We start from the raw sequence: 24,515 nt of genomic DNA, 5'->3' as shown, positions 1-24,515 counted from the left end.
ATTTAATTTGTGAATGTTATGTAATATTCTTGTGGATACAACAAGAAAAAAGCAGCAAAATGGAGCATTTTAAGTATGACATGAGTAAAAAATTACATGTCGCCATGCTGGGGAACATGGTGCAAATGTTTGTTACCAAAACTGCAATCAATGTATACATAATATAAAGGGTTCGTTTGAGAGAAAACTAACCTCACAGGGGATCCCCTTCCCTGTGCAGGCCTTAAGAGGACAGTTATAGTGTGATCGGTCTCAGCTATTGGAGCAGGTAGATCTCTGTAGTCAAATGCAGGAGCTATGGAAAATACAACAAATATTTAAAATTGTAATACTCTCATAAATTGATGGGGAACGCCTTTATAATAGAAACAGTGATGTCATTACATGTAGAATCCTTGCTAAAAAGGGTGAGATATAAGTTGAAGCTTCTGGGCCCTCGTGCAAGATCTGTACCAGGGCCGGCCCCCTGACTGTCATAAGCAATTACGTGTTTGTTATTAATATACCGTTTAGGATAAATATACACTATAAAAGTATATTATTGTGTAGTTATCATGAAACACTATCATACCCCTAAACTATCTATTCATAATATTGCTGCACTTGTATGTGTCCCAGGAGTCTATGGGCCCCCTCAAGGGCCCATGTGCAAATGCACTATCTGACCCCTATAGTTATGCCCCTGTAAAAAGGCATTCCATATCAATAGTAAAGTCTGATACCATTACTTATGAGTTCATTACCTTTGTGTTCATCAGGACAACTACAAGTCATAAAATGTCCCAATTATTATTGGATGCTACCACGTTTCTTGCTTACCAGACTTGTGGCTTTGTGCCCTTACATGTACTTCTGATTTACCCTATTGTTACTTTATCTGAAAAGTTAGTAGAAACTTAAACGGTACTGTGATAATTTGAGTAATGCTAGATAGTAGACAAATTGTAATATTTATTGCGAAACAAAACTCTTTCACATATTAAAAATAGATACCTGAAATGTTCGTGGTGAGCTCAGTAAGTGCACTCTGTCCATAGCCTTTGCTATTACGTGCACGCACACTCAGTAGGTAGGTTGTTCCTGGGTGTAAGTTGGTAAGAAGGTGGGAAGTTTCATTAGGAGGCTTACATATGGTTGAGCGAGGTCCTGGAACACTCACCCCAGGGTCTGAAGACTCAATGATTTGATGACTGAGCTGAAAAGATAAAGAGGTAGAGCTGGGTAAATTGATCACAGAGGTTATCATTTATATAGAGAGATGTCAAGAATGTTATCGAAATGAGACAGCAGCAAAGGCTAACCTCCGACCTATCAAAAATGATGTACAAAATATCAATAGGCAGTCCATAGATTCAGCTATTTATAAGAGGCACATATTGTAAGACTGTTTCTGAAACATAGTTTTACAATGGCTTAAATCACCAGACATACAGATGTAGCAGACCTGAATTTGTAACTAAACTTTTCTTTTGAAATTAAGAAAACTTTGCAGGTTTGTGATAGTTATGATATTTAGCAAATAACAATGGTAAAATGTATTGTGGACCCACATTTGCAGAGATGCTTTACAAACACGGCTAAAAAGCGGGAAATCCACCTTAGGTCTCATGTACACGTCTATACAGAGGCAGCTCACAGAAACACGATGCGGCACCACAGGTAGCATCTTTGTGCCGGTAATAGACCAGTAGGGACTCCAATGTGCCGCTTAACAGCTGCTTCCAGACCCTTAATCATGTAGTTGCTACTAGGAAGGCCAAAACCAGAACCTCACATAGATTACAAAAGTAAAACAGATATTATAAACATAGACATAGGTAGGCCATATTGTGATTGCATTCCCACCTCATATTGGGTAAGGATACCATTAGGTTCAGCAGGTTCATCCCAGGAGAGAAGAATAGCATCATCCACTGAAGTGATCAGTAAGGACTCGGAAGCAATTCCGCCAGGCACTAAAAGACAAAAAAGTATATTTATAGATAATTATCTGTGTGAAATACCAAACTTAAAACCTACAGTATATGATAGAGGGTTGGATTTTACTTACTAGGCTTATTACAAGATACATGGTTTAAACAGTAAAATGAATAATTATTAAAGATAATGATATTAATATCATTAATACATGAAAGAATTTCAAGACCAATTGTAAGGAATAGACATTTTAAGAGAAAGCTTAATGATTAGCCTAGGAACCTTTCTAGTCAATCAGCTTTAGAAGTGGGAAAATCTTAAGGTAAGACTAAAAGATCATACACACCATCTTCCTGTGTATAGCAAGTAACCTCCTTGCCCTCCTTTCGGCCCTCCGGATTAGATATTACAAGGCGACAGCGGATGGCACTGTATGGAGGGAGCGCCCGAAGGGTATAGTGGCCTGCTCCTCCCTCCACCGTAACACAGTCTTGCAAAGTACTGGATTCAAAGTGGTAACACAGTGTCACCGAGTAGGTGTGACAGCGGGTGATATTAAAGCCTACTGGTTCCCAGTGCAGAGTCAGTTGGCGTGGTTGCTCTGCTGTGCATGAAAGTCCTTTAGGTGCTCGCATGGGCTCTGCAGGGAGAACAAAAATCAGTTAGTTAGTTTCCTATCTGGTTAAACAAACTCTTCACTAAAAGTAAATATGTATTATTCAGATTCCAAATGGTACTATAAACCTCAACTGCTATGATATGCTAAATCTCTATAGCACTTTGCTACTCTCTTAGTAGGAAGTACATCCCATCTTTACACTTCACCTGTTGCTTGTTGGTACCTAAAAAAAAGCCTCACATTCTTTCATATACATTATGTCCATAATGCCATGTACCTGCACACTTTGTCCTGCTGATGAGTGCTGGTCCAGGTCTTCCAGTGCCTCCTTCACCAGGCCGAGTAAGTAACACAGACAGGTGATACTGTGAATCAGGGTCCAAATGCCACAGTTTATAAGTGTGTGAGGTTACGGCATGCCGTTCCCGCCAGGTTCCCCCACTCACACGATACTCAATTTCCCTGCGCACGATGGGTCCATCACCAGTTATGGAGCGAGTGTTAAGTTGTACAACCAGATAGGTGGGACCAGCCCTTAGAAGTTGAGGTGGAGCGATAGGTGTTGGTGGTTCTGTTTGATATTCAGTGGAAATAAGTTAATATGAGGAACAAAGTGATATAGGACTAGTAAACATATTTGAACTCTGTGCATGTATTAGTTTCTTATTCAGTTCCGATAAAAGGTGGGAATTTCCGTGGCACCAGCATTGTGATTTATTAAACATTACGAATAAAAAAAAATGGAGGTCCAAAATATATAAGAAAAATATAGGCAATAAGAAATACAATGAAATCCATAATGAATGTGATTTCCAATAGGCAAGGTAATCAAACTTTCTGAAAGGATATCATAACCGAGTTGCTCTCACCTTTTACCACAAGCTCGGCAAAGTTGGACACTCCTGCACCATAAATGGAGCGGCTCACACAGCGATATAAGTCCTGATCGTCGCTCCCGGCTTCAAAAAGCTGGAAAGAAGCCAAGAGCCTCCAGTGACTGACATGTTGAAATATCCCTGAAGATGTGATACCTCCATTTTGCCTCTGTAAAACAACAATAAAGTCATATGATTAGAACCAAGTTTAAATGATGTCAAATCTTACTACAGTGATGTTCACAAAAACGTATTCAGCTGAGACAAGCGTCTTACTCAGTACTTTGTGACAATTTCCTGCTTGTGAATGAACGTGATTACTCCGTTTATGAATGAATACACACCATCATATGCCTTTGACACAGAATCTACTCATTTCCCAGGAGCATTCCAATAACTAATTATCCTAAACCTAAACTATCAGCAAACACTATGATTTGTTCAAGAAGTTGTCATAGAAACCTTATACGGTCTCATCCGTAGTACTTTCTGTTCATCTGCATTGCACAGAAAAGTGGTAGATGCAGCTGTATAGACACAATGAAGTAGTCATGCTGAGGAATTGTGTCACTGATACAATAACCATGGACGTCCCCTTAACATTTCCTGAGTCAGACACCACACTCCATAATTGGTTTCATGCAATTCCATTCAGACACCTGCATTCCATATACCCCATTCAATCCAGTATTCATAAGAGAGAAGAATCACATGAAGCTTCTCACCTGCAGCAAGAAGGACTCGCCTTCATTTGCCCTGCCAGCGGCAGGGCACTGAAATGTGGCATTCTGCCCAGCATTAACTTCCACCTCACCAAGCCGGGAGAAATGGGGAGCCTGAGCTGTGGGAGAGGAAGCGGTTAATGAAATGTCTTTCATATCCTTCTCTTGATTTCATATAAGACCAATGTGCCATATATTGAACTACTTACTGCAGGGGTAACTAAGTAGAAGAATATCATCCAGTGCAATATATCCTAGTGGAGTTCCTGACACCTCCGCTTCAAACAGCACCTACAATAGAAAAAAAAGCACTCAGATATTAACCCCGTAATACCGAAGGTATTTTAAACCTTAATGATCAAACAATTTTTTACGTTTTTCCATCGTCGCATTCAAAGAGCTATAACTTATTTATTTTTCCATCTACATATCTGTATAAGGACTTATTTTTCGCAGGACAAGTTGTATTTTTTAATAGTGCCATTTTGGGGTACATATAATTTATTGATTAACCTTTCTTAACTTTTTTGGTGGGTTAATGGAAAAAAACACTGAAATTTCTCCACACTTTTTTGCGCCTTAAATTTACGCCGTTTACCTTGTGATATAAATAACATAATAACTTTATTTAGCGGGTCGTTACGATTGCGGCGATACCATATTTATATAGTTTTTTTATGTTTTATGAATTTTACACAGTAAAGACATATATTTTTTTAAATTATTTGTATTTGTGTCACATATTTTAAGAGCCATAACTTTTTATTTTTCTGCGGACATAGCTGTATGAGGGCTTTTTGTTTGCGGGACGACTTGTAGTTTTTATTGGTATATATTTTATTGGTATATTGGCATTTTGTAGTACATGTGACTTTTTGAACACTTTTTATAAATATTTTTGTAAGGCAGGATGAACAGAAAACAGCAATTCTGGCAATGTTTTTTATTTAATTTTTTACAGCGTTCACCGTGCGGGTTAAATAATGTAATAGTTTTATAGTTGGGGTCATTACGGACGCAGCGATACCAAATATGTGTAACTTTTTACTTTTTTTCATTGTAAAGTATTTTGTAAGGCGAAAAAGTGGGTTTTTAATTTTTTGCACTTGGGATTTACATTTTTTTATTATATACTTTATTAAACTTTTTTTTAACTTTTACTTTAGCCCCACTAGGGGACTTTACTATGCGATTGCTTTTGATCGCTTTTATAATACACTGCAATACCCCTGTATTGCAGTGTATTATGCCTGTCAGTATAAAACTGACAGGTATCTGTTAGGCTATGCCTTTTGGCATTCACTAAAGGCAGACTTGGGGCCTTTGTTAGGCCCCTGGCTGCCATAAAGACCATCGGCACCGCACGTTCACATTGCTGGGTGCCGATGGGGTGAGAGAGGGAGCCCCCTCCCTCTAAAACCACTCAGATGCGGCGGTCGCGATTGACCGCCGCATGTGAGGGGTTAAACATGACCGGAGACCATTGCTATTAGTCTCCAGTCGTTGCCCTAAAGCCCGGGTCTGTTAGCAACAGCCTGGGCTTCAGGAGCAGAGCGCCTGAATCGTGTAAAACATCTTCTGAAGGGCCACCAAAGCAATATACGGCGGTCGTTAAGGGGTTAAATACCAGGGGAATCAATTTAAACAGCGAAGAACACACAATGAGACAAAACAGATGTAAACTAATGGCATAAAAAGTTTTTGGGCACATAGGACTTCACACAAAAGTCATTAACAGTAATATTACATTATTACAGTAAAAAGCGACATTGAATGTGGCAGAGGCTGTGTATGTAAGTGGTGCATACAGTATTAGCAGTGAACCCAACTCTTGGTAATGCAGTCTTGTATACCAGCCCTACTGCTAATTATTATATACGGCTTGCTCTGCGATACAGTATGTTGTTAATTTATAGCTTAAATTAGTTGCCAGCAAGCAAGGGTTAAATCATTGTTATGGGTTCTGGTTCATGACAGGGGTTATCTGGAATTAGCAGAAATAAAATTGAAAAAAAAAAATTTTCCTCAGAAACCGCACCACTCTAGTCTGTGGGCTGTGTCCATTATTGCATCTCATCTTTATTCAGTTGCAACACCAGACCTTTTTTCTAATCTCGCACAACACCTTTAAAGAGCAATTATAGGAGTTGTCCAAGATCATAAAAACATGTCTGCTTTCCTCTAAAAACAGCACCACTGCTGTCCACGGGTTGTGTCTGGTATTGCAACTCAGCTCCATTTACGTGAAAAGGCTGAGCTGCAATACCGCATAAAACCTATGGACAGGAGTGGTGATGTTTTTGGAAGAAAGCAGCCATGCTTTTTTGAACCTGGAAAACAGCTTTAAGTATATATAATTCTTTGAGTTGCTTTTCTATTGGCAAGTAGCTGAAAGACTACTTGGGCATTTAGTAGATGCATCAAAATTTGGGTGCCAACCTATATAGCCAACATTAGAGCTCCAGAGAGTGGTTTCACCCAACTTACATAGAGTCCTAAACGACAAACCTAACTACAAATGCAGCAGTACAGCAGTGGGGGATGTCACTGCCATACAGGAATCTTTAAAGCTGTGTATATATATATATATATATATATATATATATATACACATACATACATACACACATATACAGTGAAGGAAATAAGTATTTGATCCCTTGCTGATTTTGTAAGTTTGCCCACTGTCAAAGACATGAACAGTCTAGAATTTTTAGGCTAGGTTAATTTTACCAGTGAGAGATAGATTATATTTAAAAAAAAAACAGAAAATCACATTGTCAAAATTATATATATTTATTTGCATTGTGCACAGAGAAATAAGTATTTGATGCCTTTGGCAAACAAGACTTAATACTTGGTGGCAAAACCCTTGTTGGCAAGCACAGCAGTCAGACTTTTTTTGTAGTTGATGATGAGGTTTGCACACATGTTAGATGGAATTTTGGCCCACTCCTCTTTGCAGATCATCTGTAAATCATTAAGATTTCGAGGCTGTCGCTTGGCAACTCGGATCTTCAGCTCCCTCCATAAGTTTTCGATGGGATTAAGGTCTGGAGACTGGCTAGGCCACTCCATGACCTTAATGTGCTTCTTTTTGAGCCACTCCTTTGTTGCCTTGGCTGTATGTTTCGGGTCAATGTCGTGCTGGAAGACCCAGCCACGAGCCATTTTTAATGTCCTGGTGGAGGGAAGGAGGTTGTCACTCAGGATTTGACGGTACATGGCTCCATCCATTCTCCCATTGATGCGGTGAAGTAGTCCTATGCCCTTAGCAGAGAAACACCCCCAAAACATAATGTTTCCACCTCCATGCTTGACAGTGGGGACGGTGTTCTTTGGGTCATAGGCAGCATTTCTCTTCCTCCAAACACGGCGAGTTGAGTTAATGCCAAAGAGCTCAATTTTAGTCTCACCTGACCACAGCACCTTCTCCCAATCACTCTCAGAATCATCCAGATGTTCATTTGCAAACTTCAGACGGGCCTGTACATGTGCCTTCTTGAGCAGGGGGACCTTGCGGGCACTGCAGGATTTTAATCCATTACGGCGTAATGTGTTACCAATGGTTTTCTTGGTGACTGTGGTCCCAGCTGCCTTGAGATCATTAACAAGTTCCCCCCGTGTAGTTTTCAGCTGAGCTCTCACCTTCCTCAGGATCAAGGATACCCCACGAGGTGAGATTTTGCATGGAGCCCCAGATCGATGTCGATTGACAGTCATTTTGTATGTCTTCCATTTTCTTACTATTGCACCAACAGTTGTCTCCTTCTCACACACAGTCGAGTCACATCATTATGACCACCAGCTAATATCCTGAGTAACCGCCGTGTGCAGCACGGACAGCAGCTAGACGGGCTGGGAGTGACACAATAAGGTGCTGGTTGGTTGTCTCAGGTACCTGGAGCCATGCTGACTGCAGTGCATCCCACATTTGCCGGACGCTGCGTGGGGGAGGATCCATAGAGCGAACAAGACGATCGAGGTGGTCCCACAGATGCTCAATTGGGTTCAAGTCTGGGGAATTAGGGGGCCAGTGAATTACTTGGAACATCCATCTGTTCAATGAAGCAGAAAACGTGACTCATCGGAGATGGCAACCCTTTGCCAATCCATGCAAATTGAAGCCTTTTTTTCCGATGCACCTTTGTTAGCATAGGAGCATTGATCATCCGTCTGCTTCTGAGCCCCATAAACAGTAGGGTTTGCTAAACTGTTGTTTTAGACACACATCTGGAATTGCCCACTGGTTGATTTTCACAGTGAGCTGCTCCACTGTAGCATCTCGTTCGGCCCTCGCACAACTTCGTAGCCAACGTCCACGTCTGTTACTTCCAATGGTGCCATTTGTCCACTCACGATACACTTTCACCACACGAGCAGTTCACAAACTGCGCTGAATGAGAAATACTGCCACCCTTGGCCCGAAAGCCAATAATCATCCCATTTTGCAACTCTGATAAATCGCCCCTTTTACCCATGGTAACAATGAGTGATATGTGTTCAGACTGCCTATCGCACACCTTATATACCCACCAAGCCAGGCCACATCACTTCCTTCATTGGCTACGCTCTCCTGACATCGAAAGTAGGAGGTGGATATAATAATGTGACTCAACTATGTATATATATTGTTAAATATATACACCGTGTTCCAAATTATTATGCACATTGGATTTAAGTGTCATAAACATTTAATTATTAGTTTTTCAATGAAACTCATGGATGGTATTGTGTCTTAGGGCTCTTTGGATCATTGTAATCAATCTCAGACACCTGTGATAAATAGTTTGCCAGGTGTGCCCAATCAAAGGAAAACTACTTAAAAAGGACGTTCCACATTATTAAGCAAGCCACAGGTTTCAAGCAATATGGGAAAGAAAAAGGATCTCTCTGCTGCCGAAAAGCGTGAAATAGTGCAATACCTTGGACAAGGTATGAAAATATTGGCTATTTCAAGAAAACGTAAGCGTGATCATCGTACTGTGAAAAGATTTGTGGCTGATTCAGAGCACAGATGGGTTCGTTCAGATAAAGGCATAATGAGGAAGGTTTCTGCCAGACAAATGAATAGGATTAGGAGAGCAGCTGCTAAAATACCATTGCAAAGTAGCAAACAGGTATTTGAAGCCGCTGGTGCCTCTCGAGTAGGATCCTCCAGAGGTTTGCAAGTGTACATAAAGCTATTATTCGGCCACCCATAAACAATGCTCACAAGTAGAAACGGTTGCAGTGGGCTCACAAATACATGAAGACTAATTTTCAAACCGTGTTGTTTACTGATGAGTGCCGTGAAACCCTAGATGGTCCAGATGGATGGAGTAGTGGATGGTTGGTGAATGGCCACCATGTCCCAACAAGACTGCGACGTCAGCAAGGAGGTGGCAGAGTCATGTTTTGGGCTGGAATCATGGGGAGAGAGTTGGTAGGCCCCTTTAGGGTCCCTGACGGTGTGAAAATGGCCTCTGCAAAGTACGTAGAGTTTATGACTGACCACTTTTTCATCCGTGGTACAAAAAGAACCGTGCCTTCCGTAGCAAAATTATCTTCATGCATGACAATGCACCATCTCATGCTGCAAAGAATACCTCTGTGTCATTGGCTGCTATGGACATAAAAGGAGAGAAGCTCATGGTGTGGCCCCCATGTTCCCCTGACCTCAACTCTATTGAGAACCTTTGGAGCATACTCAAGCAAAATATCTATGAGGGTGGGAGGCAGTTCACATCAAAACAGAAGCTCTGGGAGGCTATTCTGACATCCTGCAAAGATATTTAAGCAGAAACTGTCCAAATACTCACAAATTCAATGGATGCAAGAATTGTGAAGGTGATATCAAAGAAGGGGTCCTATGTTAACATGTAACTTGGCCTGCTAAGTTTTTTTTGATTGAAAGAGCTTTTGATTTCTGTAAATATGACCTCCTGATGCTGCAAATTCAACAAATTACCATTTTAGTTCTCTTTACAACCTTTAAAATGTTTTGATCTCTGTTGTGCATAATAATTTGAAACAGTGCATTTTTAGTTTTTTACTTCTAAAAAAAAAAAATGTGTTATCATTAGGAGATTTGTTCAATAAAATCTGCATTATACTCCAACGGTTGATGGCTTGAAGATTATACTGACTGTCATTTGCATCGACTATTTAGCAAAATCAGCGAAAAATAACATTTGCATAATAATTTGGAATGCGGTGCATATATATATAAATTACAGATAAATATATATATATATATACATACACACACTACTTGATAAAAAGAGAACAAGCAAAGGACTTGTTCAACCTCTTGCGGCTTAGTTAGGAGATTTATGCATCTCTGTCAAAAGAAAACCCAATGTACAGATGGAAACATCCTTTGATAGAAATCTCCAAACTCCAAGCTAAAAGTGCACTGCGAGGCAAAGAGTTCTGGTTCATAGGGCCCAAACAATTCTAATATCAGACATATTTCAAGGTCATGTCAGTAGTTTAAACTTAAAGTGTCCGCTGTACTATTAGTCCAAACACCATTAACCCTTTAACGACCCAGCCATTTTTACATTTTAGTTTTTCACTCCCCGCCTTCCAAAAGCCATAACGTTTTTATTTTCCCATCAATGGAGTCGTGTGAGGGCTTATTTTTGCGGGATGAACTGTAGCTTTAATTGGCACCATTTAAAGTACCATATAATATACTGGGAAACTTTGTTTTTACAGCCTTCAGCGTGCGGTAAAGATGACAACTGAACTTAATTCTTCATCTCAATACAATTACGGTGATACCAAATTTATATAGGTTATACTACTTTTACAAAGAAAAAAGTATTTGTTAACAAAAAAAATTGGTCTGTTTCACCACATTCTGAAGGCCATAACTTTTTTATTTTTCTGTCGATTGAGCGGTGTGTGCTTATTTTTTGCAGGGCGAGCTGTAGTCATTACTGGCACCATTTTTTGGTACATACGATTTTTTTATCACTTTTTAATAAGTGTTTCGGGTGTTTTAATATTTTTTTTTTACGCCGTTCACCGTGCGAGTTAAATAATGATATATTAAACAGGTTCGCGACCGCTGGCTGTGTTTTTACGGCCAATGGTCAGGGTCTCTGAAGTCCGCCATATAGACTAATTAGAGACTGTGCATGCGCGATCGCGTGCACACAGCCCTGTGCCCTGGCTGTTGCTAACAGCCATGGGCACTGGGCAGAGTGTCAGGGGCCAATCTTTTGGTCTCTGAACATGTGATCGCACATGTGATCGCTCTGACAACCAATCACAGCGATCACATGCATTTCTATGTAAAATACAGTGTGCACGCAATCGCGTGCACACAGCTCTGTGCCCACGCTGTTACCAATCTGATGGTCCCTGAACATGTGATCGCTGTGAAAACCTATCACAGCGACCACATTTGTTTTAATTTTGGAATTTCTGGCAGCAAATCTCCTGCCTTTTTTCTTCTCCTCACACATTGTTTCAGTGTGAGGAGAAGAAGAGACTTGAGAGAATTGCTGCCAGAATAATACTGTGAAAAAAAATAGTGTTAAAATGTAAAACATTCTCTGTATAGATAGATTTCTATCTATCTATACAATCTATCCTTTATTACATTAGAATAGGCAGGTAGGGAATATATATATATATATATATATATATATATATATATATATATATATATATATATAGCAATAGCGTTTTATTTTTCTGTTAGTGGTAGTGTAGTTTATGTGTATATATATATATATATATATATATATATATATACATATACATAAATACACACATACATACATACACATATACACCAGTTAGTGTGTTTATAAAAAAAACAAAAACCCCCAAAAAGTTTGTTTAGTTAGTGTTGGTGACATTATGGCGAGGAAGTTATTTAGCGCTGAGGAGGTATACGCCATGCTGTGTTCTGAGTCTGAGACCACATCAGAGATGGCGTCGGAAATAGAACTGTAAAGGATTTGCCAGACACAGCTTCTGTGTCGACGCCCGTGGGCAATCAGTCTGCACCTGCTCCTATATCTGTGAGACTGACTCCATCTTCCACCACTCAGGATGGCAGGCTTAGGAGTGGGAGAGCCTATCACAGCCTGGCCAGACGGAGTAAGCTCCCGCCCACTGTCTATTTATACCTGCCTTTCCTGTTCCTCCTGTGATTCTTCTATGCTTGTTTCCTGGCTTGCTGCTGCTGCTTGTACTACTCATCCTCTGCTTGTTATTGACCTTGGCTTTCTGACAACTCTCCTGCTCAGCGTTTTGTACCTCGTTCTCTCCTGGTTTGACTCGGCTCGTTCACTACTCTTGTTGCTCACGGTGTCTCCGTGGGCAGCTGCCCCGTTTCCCTAGCTTCTGTGTACCCTTGTCTGTTAGTCTGTCTTGCACTTACTGAGCGTAGGGACCGTCGCCCAGTTGTACCCCGTCGCTTAGGACGGGTCGTTGCAAGTAGGCAGGGACTGAGTGGCGGGTAGATTAGGGCTCACCTGTCTGTCTCCCTACCCTGTCATTACAAGAACCTGTTGTAGGCAGTGACGATGATAGCATCACTTCAGGTTCATCTTCAGGAGACGTTATCCCCGACGCAGTTGAAACTGCAGAACATGAAAGCGCAGGGCCTAGTAGCGCTGTAGCACGGGACAGCCCGGTCCCTCCAGTTCTGGCTCTTGTATGGGCACCCGCTTCATCTTTTGGGCCTAGAATACATGGATTACTGCCACTCCTGGCATGACTGTGGACATTATCAATTTTGTCCAAATGGAGTACTTCCATTTATTTATTACAGATGACCTCCTAAATAGGATTGTCCACGAAACTAATTTATATGCCGCTCAGTATATAAAGGCAGAAACCTTCATCCACCCATGCCAAAAATAGTGACTCCCACCAATTTGCAGGAATAAGCACTCCTGTGCTTATGCATCTGAGGAATTGCTGGCAGTCAAGTACAGGGATTGCAAAGATGTGTATGTACTAAGCATAATACATACCGCAGGAACAGTGGCAGTGAGGGAAAGAGGGGCAACATCGGACAAGCACAAACCAGTGAGCGTGTCCGAATATAACAAGTACATGGGGGGGTGGATTTAAGTGACCAGGTTTTACAGCCGTATTTAGTAAAACGCAAAACAAAAACCTGGTACAAAAAAGTGGCCATTTATCTGTTATCAAGTGGCAATCCACAATTCATTTGTGCTCTATAAAAAAAAAACAGAGGCAGAGACACACATTTGGATTTCCAGGAGAAAATTATCAAAGGCCTCATATTTGATGTTCAGGACACCAGAGAATGCCCTCAGTCTAAGGATGTCACGCGACTGACTGAAAGACATTTCATCACTCGGATTCCCCCAACACCAACTAGAAGCAACCCCCAGAAAAAGTGCCGCATCTGCAGAAAAGACGGGCACCGCAAAGATTCCCGATATTTCTGTCCCTCATGTCCCTCGCAACCAGGCATGTGCATTGACCAATGTTTTTAAAAAAAACACACTGTAATGAATTATTCGATTTTAGTTAATTAGTTGAAAATATATAATTTTACCTACATTACATTTTTATTTTTCCCCTGATTTTACTCCAAGTGTGAGGGAAGGAATGGGTGGGGTGTGCATGTCATGTTTGCATATTCTCTAAAGTTCATCTGCTGGAGAGCTCCATTTGAATAAACCTGCAATTTCTTATTTTAGAAAACCCAAAAAAATTAATTCCCATTATACCCCTAGATGAATATTTTGGGATTTCTGCTTCAAGAGCAGATATTTTGGAAGTGTTATAGAAACTCTGTTGAGTTTTGTAAAACCAGCTTTGAAAAAAGGCGATTTGTGAAATAAGCTTCTTCTATCGTCCGCCCTCCTACTTCTCTATGTGATAATAAGGCCCACATATTTGGTATCCCCATGCTCAGGAGAAGTGGAAGAATGTGAAAGGAGATTAATTTTGTCCCTGGTCTATACTGTGTGTGAAAAATGCTAGCATAAACTGACGCATTTGCTAAAAAATTGCTAATTTTATTTTGTTCCATCTTATTCAAGAAACTTTCAGAAGAAAACTGGACTTTCTAAAAATATAATAAACCCCTTGAAGAAAACCTTGTGGCGTCTACTTGTGTGAATGAAGTAATTTATGGGGTGTTTCTAATGTTTCAGCAGCATTAGGCCCCCCAGAAAACAGTATGCGGCTATAAAATCAAGTGCAGAATTCCTGGACCGAAAAGGCCAAAAAAGACTCTTTTATGCCAAGCCCTGGCACATGCCCGCACAGTGAATAAAGCACACATATTTGGTATCCCCATGCACGGGAGAAGTGGAAGAATGTGAAAGGAGATTAATTTTGTACGTGGTCTATACTGTGTGTGAAAAATGCTAGCATAAACTGACGCAATTGCTAAATTCTTGCATTTTTTTCCAATTTTGCCCACTTTAGAGAAAAAAAATTAAATGATGTATACTGACAAATGCCACTAAAACAAATCCCTATCTGTCCTTTAAAAAGAGTGTAAAATTCAAAGATGAACTTTATTCACCTGTATAGTTATAGTCATCTAAAGAAGCACATAGCAAAATTGTGACATTTGCTCTGGTCATTTAACTGTAAAAAAGCCTAGTCCTTAACCCCTTCGCGCTCAGGTCAGTACTATTACGTCGCGCTAAGTACATCGTTCGCGCTCAGGTCAGTAATAGTACTGACCTGAGTAAACACGGCGCCATTTAATCCCGGCGCGTGCTTGAGCTGTGATAACTGCTGTTTCTGACAGCAGGCTATCACAGCTTAGTGTGCAGGGACCGATCGCGGTGGTCCCCGCCGATTAACCCCTTAGAAGCCGCGTTCAATAGCGATCGCGGCTTCTTAGGGGTTAAGCTGCCATCGCCGGCCTGCTACACGATAGCGGGCCGTGATGGCTACTATGGCAACCAGAATCCTAACAATGGACTCTGGCTACGCCATCGACGGAAGCCTAGTGGGTCCCGACAAAATCAGGACCCACTATGCTTGCTGTCAGCGAACAGCTGACAGCTCTAATACACTGCACTACGTATGTAGTGCAGTGTATTAGAATAGCGATCAGAGCCTCCTGCCCTCATGTCCCCTAGTGGGACAAAGTAAAAAAAGTGTGAAAAAGTAAAAAAAAGTTGTGTAAAAATAAGAAAATAAAAGATTTAAAAGTAATAAAAGTAAAAGTCCCCCTTTTTCCCTTATCAGTTCTTTATTATTAATAAAAATATATAAATAAGCAAATAAACTATACATAATTGGTATCGCCGCGTCCGTAACGGCCTGAACTACAAAACGATGTCGTTATTTATCCCGCGCGGTGAACGCCGTAAGAGAAAATAATAATAAACCGTACCACAATCACAATTCTTTGGTCACTTCACCTCCCAAAAAATGGAATAAAAAGAGATCAAAAAGTCGCATGTACCTAAAAATGGTACTGATCGAAACTACAGTTCGTTACGCAAAAAATAAGTCCTCGCACGACTTTCCTGATGGAAAAATAAAAAACAGTTCTGGCTCTTAGAATAAGGCAACACAAAAAATAAATTATATTTTACAAAATGTATTTTATTGTGCAAACGCCATAAGACATAAAATAAAACTATAAACATCTGGTATCGCCGTAATCGTATCGCCCCGCAGAATAAAGTGAATATGTCATTTATAGCGCACGGTGAACACTGTAAAAAAAATTGAATAAAAAACAATAGTAAAATTGCTGTTTTTTTAGTCACCACGCCACCTAAAATTAGAATAAAAACTGATCAAAAAGTCGCATGCACCCCAAGAAAACTACAATGGATTCCTCAAGGTCTCTAGTTTCCAAAAAGGGGTCACTTTTGGGGGGTTTCCACTGTTTTAGCACCACAAGACCTCTTCAAACCGGACATGGTGCCTAATAAATTAAATTAAATTAATTAAATGTCACCTCTACTTTGCTCTAAATTCCTGTGAAACACCTAAAGGGTTAATAAACTTTTTAAATGCTGTTGTGAATACTTTGAGGGGTCTAGTTTCTGAAATGGGGTGTTTGATAAGGGTGTCTAATATATAGGCCCCTCAAAGCAACTTCAGAACTGAACTGTAACCTAAAAAATAGAATAAAAATGAGGCAATACTTCGCTTCTTACATTATACTCATAATGAGCCGTGCCCACCCCGAGATGACCCCAGTTTTGACCGTTTGTATAAACGGAGACCCCTATTAGACCATTTCAGTGCCCGGTTTTCCCAGCATTCACCCCCGAGAAGTGTATTTCTATAGATGAATCCCTGGTACATTTGAAAGGGAGGCTTCAATTCCGCGAGTACCTGCCGGGTAAGAGGGCAAGGTATGGCGTGAAGATGTATAAGCTGTGCGAGAGTGCATCAGGGTATACCTACAGATTTAGGATATATAAAAGGGAAGGACACCAGTACTCAGCCCCCAGAATACCCCCCCCTTACTGGGAGTTAATACAAAAATTGTGTGGGATTTGGTGCACCCACTGCTGGACCAGGGTTACCACCTCTACCTGGATAATTTTTATACCAGCGTCCCACTCTTCAACTGCCTCGCTTCCAGAAGTCCTGCGGCATGCGGCACTGCTAGAAGAAACCTGAGAGGCCTCCCTAAGACTCTGCTTGGGCAAACACTCAGAAGGGGTGAGAGCAGGGCACAATCTAGCAGCAACACATTGTGTGTCAAGTACAAGACCAGGGAGATGCCACACCAGTACCCATGTACCTGTACGAGGTACCAGTACAGGGACCCCCAAACTAGACTGCATCCTGGACTACAATAGGTACATGGGAGGGGTGGACTTGTCAGATCAAGTCCTGAAGCCTTACAGTACTTCTGGAAGCGGGGCCACAGGCATTGTACCAGGGCAACACTTTTTAGGAGAAGTTCCCCAAACTGGCAAGAAGGGAAAAAGTCAAAAGAGGTGCAGAGTCTGCTATAAGAGGGGGATAAGGAAGGACACAATATATCAATGTGACTCGTGTCCCGAAAAACCAGAGCTCTGTATGAAAGAGTGTTTTAAAATTTATCATCCATCCCTTTATTTTTCATTTACCCGAGTTTTACTCGCTCTGATGCACTTCGCACAGCTTACCCCTCCTCATCTTTCCCCTCTGAGCCCTGCTGTGTGCCCAGGCAGCTGATAACAGCCACATGTAGGGTATTGCCGTACCCGGGGGAGCCAACATTACAGTTTATGAGGTGTATATCTCCGGTGGCGCATGCTGGGCACAATATATCGGACACTGAATTGGCATATATGTATAGAAAATTTCAAATTTCACTCTGCACCAACTGCTGCACATTATCTTTTACACAATACCTGTGGGGTCAAAATGCTCACTACACCTCTAGATGAATGCCTTAAGGGGTCTAGATTTTAAAACAGGGTCACTTCTTGGGGGTTTCAACTGTACTGGTACCTCAGGGGCTTCTGCGTACAAGACTTAGCACCAGAAAAGCTCCAGTAGGCCAAATGGTGGTCCTTTCCTTCTGAGCCCTGCCGTGTGCCCAGGCAGCTAATAACAGCCACATGTAGGGTATTGCCGTACCCGGGAGAGCCCACATTACAGTTTATGGGGTGTATGTCTCTGGTGGCACATGCTGGGCACAATATATCGGACACTGACATGGCATATATATAGAAAATTGCAAATCTCACTCTGCACCATCTGCTGCGCATTATCTTTTACACAATAACTGTGGGATCAAAATGCTCACTACACCTCTAGATGAATTCCTTAAGGGGTGTCGTTTTTAAAACGGGGTCACTTCTCGGGGGTTTCAACTGTACTGATACCTCAGGGGCTTCTGCACACACGACTTAGCACCAGAAAATTCCCAGTAGGCCACATGGTGGTCCTTTCCTTCTGAGCCCTTCCATGGGCCCAAACTGCAGTTTATCACCACAAATAGGGTATTGCCACACTCAGGACAAATTGGGCAACAAAATGCGGTATTTTATTCCTTGTGAAAATAAGAAATTTTGAGCCAAAACTACCACTTATTGGAAAAAATAAAAAAATTTTTAATTCACAGCCCAATTCAAATAAATTCTGTGAAAAAACTGTGGAGTCTAAATGGTCACAACACCCATAAATGAATTCCTTGAGGGGTGTAGTTTCCAAAATGGGGTCACTTCTGGTGGGTTTCCATTGCTTTGATACCTTTGGGGATCTGCAAATGCGACATGGCACCCGAAAACCAATCCAGCAAAATCTGGGCTCCAAAGAACACATAGCGGTCCTTTCCTTCTAATACCTCCCATGGGCCCAAATGGCAGTTTATGGCCACAAATAGGGTATTGCCGCACTCAGGACAAATTTGGCAACAAAATGGGGTATTTTATTCGTTGTGAAAATAAGACATTTTGAGCCAAAACTACATCTTAGGGTATGTTCACACGGCCAAATTTCAGACGTATACGAGGCGTATTATGCCTCGTTTTACGTCTGAAAATAGGGCTGCAATACGTCGGCAAACATCTGCCCATTCATTTGAATGGGTTTGCCGACGTACTGTGCAGACGACCTGTTATTTACGAGTCGTCGTTTGACAGCTGTCAAACGACGACCCGTAAATTTACTGCCTCGGCAAAGAAGTGCAGGGCACTTCTTTGCCACGTAATTTGAGCCGTTCTTCATTGAAATCAATGAAGCACGGCTCAAGGTTTACGAGCGTCTCAGACGCTCGTAAATTACGAGGAGGAGCTTTTACGTGTGAAACGAGGCAGCTGTTAACAGTCTGTCTTTTCACACGTAACTGCCTCTCAGCGTGTGAACATACCCTTATTGGAAAAAAGTTTTTTTTTTTAAATTCACAGCCCAATTCAAATAAGTTCTGTGAAAAAACTGTGGGGTCTAAATGGTCACAACATCCATAAATAAATTCCTTGAGGGGTTTTGTTTCCAAAATGGGGTCATTTTTGGTGGGTTTCCATTGCTTTGATACCTCTGAGGCTCTGCAAATGCGACATGGCACCCGAAAACCAATCCAGCAAAATCTGGACTCCTAAGAACACATAGCGCTCCTTTCCTTCTGAGGCCTCCCATGGGCCCAAACAGCAGTTTATCACCACAAATGGGGTATTGCTGCACTCAGGACAAATTGGGCAACAAAATGGGGCATTTTGTTCCCTGTGAAAATAAGAAATTCTGATCAAAAATTACATCTTATTGGAAAAATTGTCATTCTTTTAATTTCACAGCCCAATTCATATACGCGCTGTGAAAAAACTACGGTGTCAAAATGGTAACAATAACCATAAATTAATTCCTTGAGGGGTGCAGTTTCCAAAATGGGGTCAGTTTTGGGGGATTCCTACTGTTTTGGCACCTCAACACCTCTCCAAACCTGGCATGCTGCCTAAAATATATGCTAATAAAAAAGCACCACCAAAATGCACTAGGTGCTTCTTTGCTTCTGGGGCTTGTGTTTTAGTCCACGAGCGCACTAGAGCCACATGTGGGACATTTCTAAAAACTGAAGAATCTGGACAATACATATTTAGTTGTGTTTCTCTGGTAAAACCTTCTTTGTTACAGAAAAAAAATAGAATAAAATTAAAATTCAGAAAGAAAAATGAAATTTGCAAATTTCACCTCCACTTTGCTTTAATTCCTGTGAAATGCCTGAAGGGTTAAAAAACTTTCTAAATGCTGTTTTGAATACTTTGAGGGGTCTAGTTTTTAAAATGGGGTGCTTTATGGGGGTTTCTAATACATAGGCCCCACAAAGCCTCTTCAGAACTGAACAGGTACCTTAAAAAAAAGGCTTTTGAAATTTTCTTAAAAATATGAGAAATTGCTGTTTATGTTCTAAGCCTTGTAACGTCCAAGAAAAATAAAATAATGTTCAAAAAACGATGCCAATCTAAAGTAGACATATGGGAAATGTGAACTAGTAACTATTTTGGGTGGTATAACCGTCTGTTTTTCAAGCAGATGCATTTAAATTCTGAAAAATGCTATTATTTCTAAATTTTCTCTAAATTTTGCAATTTTTCTCAAATAAAGACTGAATATATCGACCAAATTTTACCACGAACATGAAGCCCAAAGTGTCACGAGAAAACAATCTCAGAATCGCTTGGATAGGTTTAAGCATTCCGACGTTATTACCACATAAAGTGAAATATGTCAGATTTGAAAAATGGGCTCTGAGCCTTAAGGCCCAAACTAGGCTGCGTCCTTAAGGGGTTAACCGGTTAAATAATGGTATATTGTAATAGTTCGGACTTACAGACGCGGCGATACCAATTTTTTATATTTTTTTGAGCATTTAGTTTGCACTAATAGTGCAGCGGACCTGTCCCCACAATATGCTGACCTACAATAGGTCAGCATTTACCGATCATCCCCACAATTAAAACCTGCTGCCTAATATTGAGTAGATTACCATTGTGCTGCCAAAACAGCCCTGACCTGTCGATGCATGAACTCCACAAGACCTCTAAAAGTGACCTGTGGTATCCGGCACCAAAACGTTAGCAGCAGATCCTTTAAATCCTGTAAATTGCAAGGTGGGACCTGCTTGGATCAAACTTATTTTTTCAGCACATCCCACAAATGCTCAATCAGATTAAGATATGGGGAATTTGGAGGCCAAGTCAACACCTTGAGCACTTTGTCACATTCCTCAAACCATTCCTGAAGAATTTTTGCATGTGGCATGGTGCATTATCTTTCTGAAAGAGGTCAATGCCATTAGAGAATACTTTTGTCATGAAGGGGTGTACTTGTTCAGCAACAATGTTTAGGTAGGTGGTACATATCAAAGTAACATCCACATGAATTCCAGGACCCAATGCTTCCCAACAGAACATTACCCAGAGCATCATACTACCTCCAAGGGCTTGCCTTCTTTCCATAGTTCATTCCGATACCCTCTCTTCCCCAGGTAAATGACTCACATGCACCTGGCCATTCACATGATATAAAAGATAGATTGTGGATTCCGCCGCTCGCTGTCACTAGCCCCAATACCCCTGAAGACGCTACGTCGGTAGCGAAACATGTCGGGGGGGCTTTTTGAATTTTAACCTCTGGTCCTGCTGAATCTTTAGTAATCTAACTCACAGCGTGGGGTTGCGATCTGCAGTCGCTAGTACCCTGCTTTTTCAAGTGTCCACACATTGCACTATGCTGATCTCTACCAGCAATGGACCAGGAATTTTAAATCTCTATGTAGTCTGTTTATGGTCGTCTATACCAAATAAAACTTGTTATTTTAATTTTGGTAGTTGGGAAACAAGGGCTCTGTTTGCCGGCAGGCACTCCATACACTTTGAATCTCTTGCGCCCACCAACTATTGGGGTCCATCCCTTAGTAATTGCTTAAATTGGTCGCACAAAGCACTCGCATTACACGCACAAACAACCAACAATAGTGGTCTTGTGAAAGCGTTGTACGCGAAACGGGTGTTGCCTGACACGGTCTTAGTCTCCCCACCCCCCCCCCCCCCCCACACCTTTTTTACAAGCATTAAAGAATTTCCTACATCAGACTGGGCGAGTGCGGCTTTTTTCTTTCTTCTTGCATTGTGTTACAAACAACAATAAAGTTTGCACATTTTACACTGTCTCTACCCTGTTCGTACCCGATTTTTTGCGTAAAATCCACTGACCAATTCTCAAATCATAGCTGTTACACACTTACAAGTCATAGCAATTATGATTATCACTCAAATTTAATATGTGCTACATTGGGATTGGAAAAGATTTCCGTCAGTCTGAAAATACATTTTTACCCATAAATTATATTTTCCAACTAGTTCCACTAAAACATCAGTATTAGTTAACGCTTTAGATTAAGTTCAGGGTTTTGCGATTATTGATTAGGGCTAGGCTGTGTTCACACATCACAATCAATTTGCGTTTTTTGCAAAATCACAGCAAAATGCCATGATTTTGTCTCGAATGTTCAAAAATTGCAGCAAACAAAGCGTTTTGATCGTGACGTATGAACACAGCTTTACAGTTTGTGTAAGGGGATGGAAAATTATATACCTATGTAATCCCCAATTTAATATGCAAAAATTGGTTGGCACATTTCTGTGGTTTTGTAGTTTCTTTAACGCACGCACCTGTGGATGTAGAAATTTAAGGTATTTTTGAACGCAAATTTAAGATATGTTTGAACGCCTCACATCTTAGTGTTTTTTACGGAGTATATTTTGCTTGAGTAAGTTTAGTTTTGTTTTTGAGGAAGTTGTATTGTCATACAAATTTGCTTATAAATCATTTATGTAAGTTGCGTAGAGATGGCCATTTGTAAAAATGATTAAATTGTATTTTTATGTTGTACACTCTGTTGTAGCTGCGGCTAGTTCCGCCCACCCACTGCTGATTGGCAGCCATCTCCCTATGCAGAGAAAGCGGTCAATCAGCGGTCTGTGGGTGGGGCTAGCCACTGCTCATGATTACAAGCTATTGGATAAAATGGGATTTTTACAAAATCTACTGAACGCTGAAAAGTGAGTACAGCGTTAGAATCAGGGTTTCTGGCACTACTTTATGTGGCCCTCATATAGGCAGAACAGATTGCATTTAAATTTCCAGCTTAAAAACTGATTTTTGGTCTCTCAAATTCTTGTGACTTTATGAAGATATGTGCATGTAGACACAGGTCTAAGTATTATGTATGAACTTTGTGCACATATTGAACTTTTATTTTTTAGGACGTGTGTGCGTCTAATTATCTGCTTCAGTTCTGAGCTGATGGCACTGCTGGACATCTTCGGATGTCGAAGGGAAGCATGATGTGTCTTTGATCTGCCGGACTATGTTTTCTTGGCCGACCACTGCATCTACGTTCCTCAAAGTTTCCATTTTTATGTGCTTTTTCAAAACAGCTTGAACAGCACATCTTGAAACCCCAGTCTGCTTTGAAATCTTTGCCTGGGAGAGACCTTGCTGATGCGGTATAACTACCTTGTGTCTTGTTGCTATGCTCAGCCCTGCCATGGTGGACCTGTGACATGACGCGGTCTTCCACCATCTCACCTTTGTAGCAGAGCTTGACTGGTCCTCAGTTTTAAGCCTTCTACACAACCGTTTCTGTTACATTTAATGACTGTGTTCCAACGTACATACGAAAATGATGACTATTATCACCAGTCTGGTATAATTGGTTAATCATACACCTGACTATAATTAATAAAAAATCCATGACTTTGTGCAAGTGTACGTAGAAGAATTTATGCTGTTTTCAAGGCAAATGGAGGTTACACCAAATATTATTTAATTTAGATTACTCTTTTGTTCATTTACTTTGTATATTGTTAATTGATAAAAAAAAAACATTATTAACACTTCTATTTTTGAAAGCATTCTTACTGCAGAATTTTTCCACAACTGCCTAAAACTTTTTCACAGTGCTGTATATATAATAAAATCCAAACTTTTGATATTTATTTTCTTAATATATATATATATATATATATTCTATATATGCATTCTATGGTATATATATTCTATGTATGTTCTATATATGCATTCTATGGTATATATATTCTATGCATATTCTATATATGCATTCTATGGTATATATATTCTATGCATATTCTATATACGCATTCTATGGTACATATATTCTATGCATATGATATATATATATATATATATATATACCATAGAATGCAGTAACGGCACCAGGACTTCAAAATAGATGAAAACAGGGTGGATTTATTCACCCCAAGACAGCGACGTTTCAGTTCAACAGAAACCTTTCTCAAGCTAAGGTTCCTGTTGAACTGAAACGTTGCTGTCTTGAGGTGAATAAATCCACCCTGTTTTCATCTATTTTGAAGTCCTGGTGCCGTTACTGCGTTCTATGGTTTTTCTCTATCTAAATTGTGGAATTGATTCATCCCCTGGTGATGAGCACATGGCCTGATATATGGGTATGTTGGAGTGCTGTGTTCATTTGTATCTGGACTGTATATATATATCTATATATAAATAAAGATGCGCACACATATCTAGTAACTTTTAATTACCTGGTATTCACTGGGCCAAAAAGTGCTAACAGCAAGTTCTGCCTGCTGCCACTGCTTTCCACGAGGTCCCGAAACTTCCCAAACAGCTGTGCCCAAAGGGCCACCATTGACTCGCACATATACTCGTAATGAGCCAGGACCTCTTGCATCTCTGCTATGCAGAAGGTAACTGAACTGCAAGCAATGTGTATCATTTTCACTTAGTGGCTGAAAGAGGAGATGAGCTCGATTCCCTGACGCGTGTCCGGACGAGTTGACCAGAAAATAAGAACCTACATGGGTAAAGCATATGAATCTGATAATATAGTGGAATGGAAGAAAAGCTGTCCATGAACATTACAAAAGACACAATAAAGCAAACCGTTTTAAAAGAAAAAAAATATAAAATTTGTGA

General features: G+C 40.6%; 1 protein-coding gene across 6 annotated transcripts in view; it reads right to left on the bottom strand.

The window, feature by feature from the left end:
* Window positions 1-24,515, bottom strand: part of PTPRU (protein tyrosine phosphatase receptor type U) — a 142,204-nt gene that overhangs the window by 43,171 nt on the left and 74,518 nt on the right. For all 6 annotated transcript variants that reach the window (XM_075853332.1, XM_075853334.1, XM_075853336.1 and 3 more), the window contains exons 3-11: window positions 24,122-24,393; window positions 4,343-4,424; window positions 4,137-4,252; window positions 3,406-3,580; window positions 2,814-3,107; window positions 2,264-2,557; window positions 1,846-1,955; window positions 994-1,195; window positions 193-295 (exon numbers count right to left, since the gene is read on the bottom strand). In XM_075853332.1, coding sequence (XP_075709447.1) covers window positions 193-295; window positions 994-1,195; window positions 1,846-1,955; window positions 2,264-2,557; window positions 2,814-3,107; window positions 3,406-3,580; window positions 4,137-4,252; window positions 4,343-4,424; window positions 24,122-24,393 — 1,648 coding nt within the window. The remainder of the gene's footprint in view (window positions 1-192; window positions 296-993; window positions 1,196-1,845; window positions 1,956-2,263; window positions 2,558-2,813; window positions 3,108-3,405; window positions 3,581-4,136; window positions 4,253-4,342; window positions 4,425-24,121; window positions 24,394-24,515) is intronic.

Source organism: Rhinoderma darwinii, chromosome 2 (assembly GCF_050947455.1).
Source record: "Rhinoderma darwinii isolate aRhiDar2 chromosome 2, aRhiDar2.hap1, whole genome shotgun sequence".
NCBI lineage: Eukaryota > Metazoa > Chordata > Amphibia > Anura > Rhinodermatidae > Rhinoderma > Rhinoderma darwinii.
Note: the sequence above shows the minus strand (reverse complement) of the source record. Positions and strands in the feature narration are given on the sequence as shown.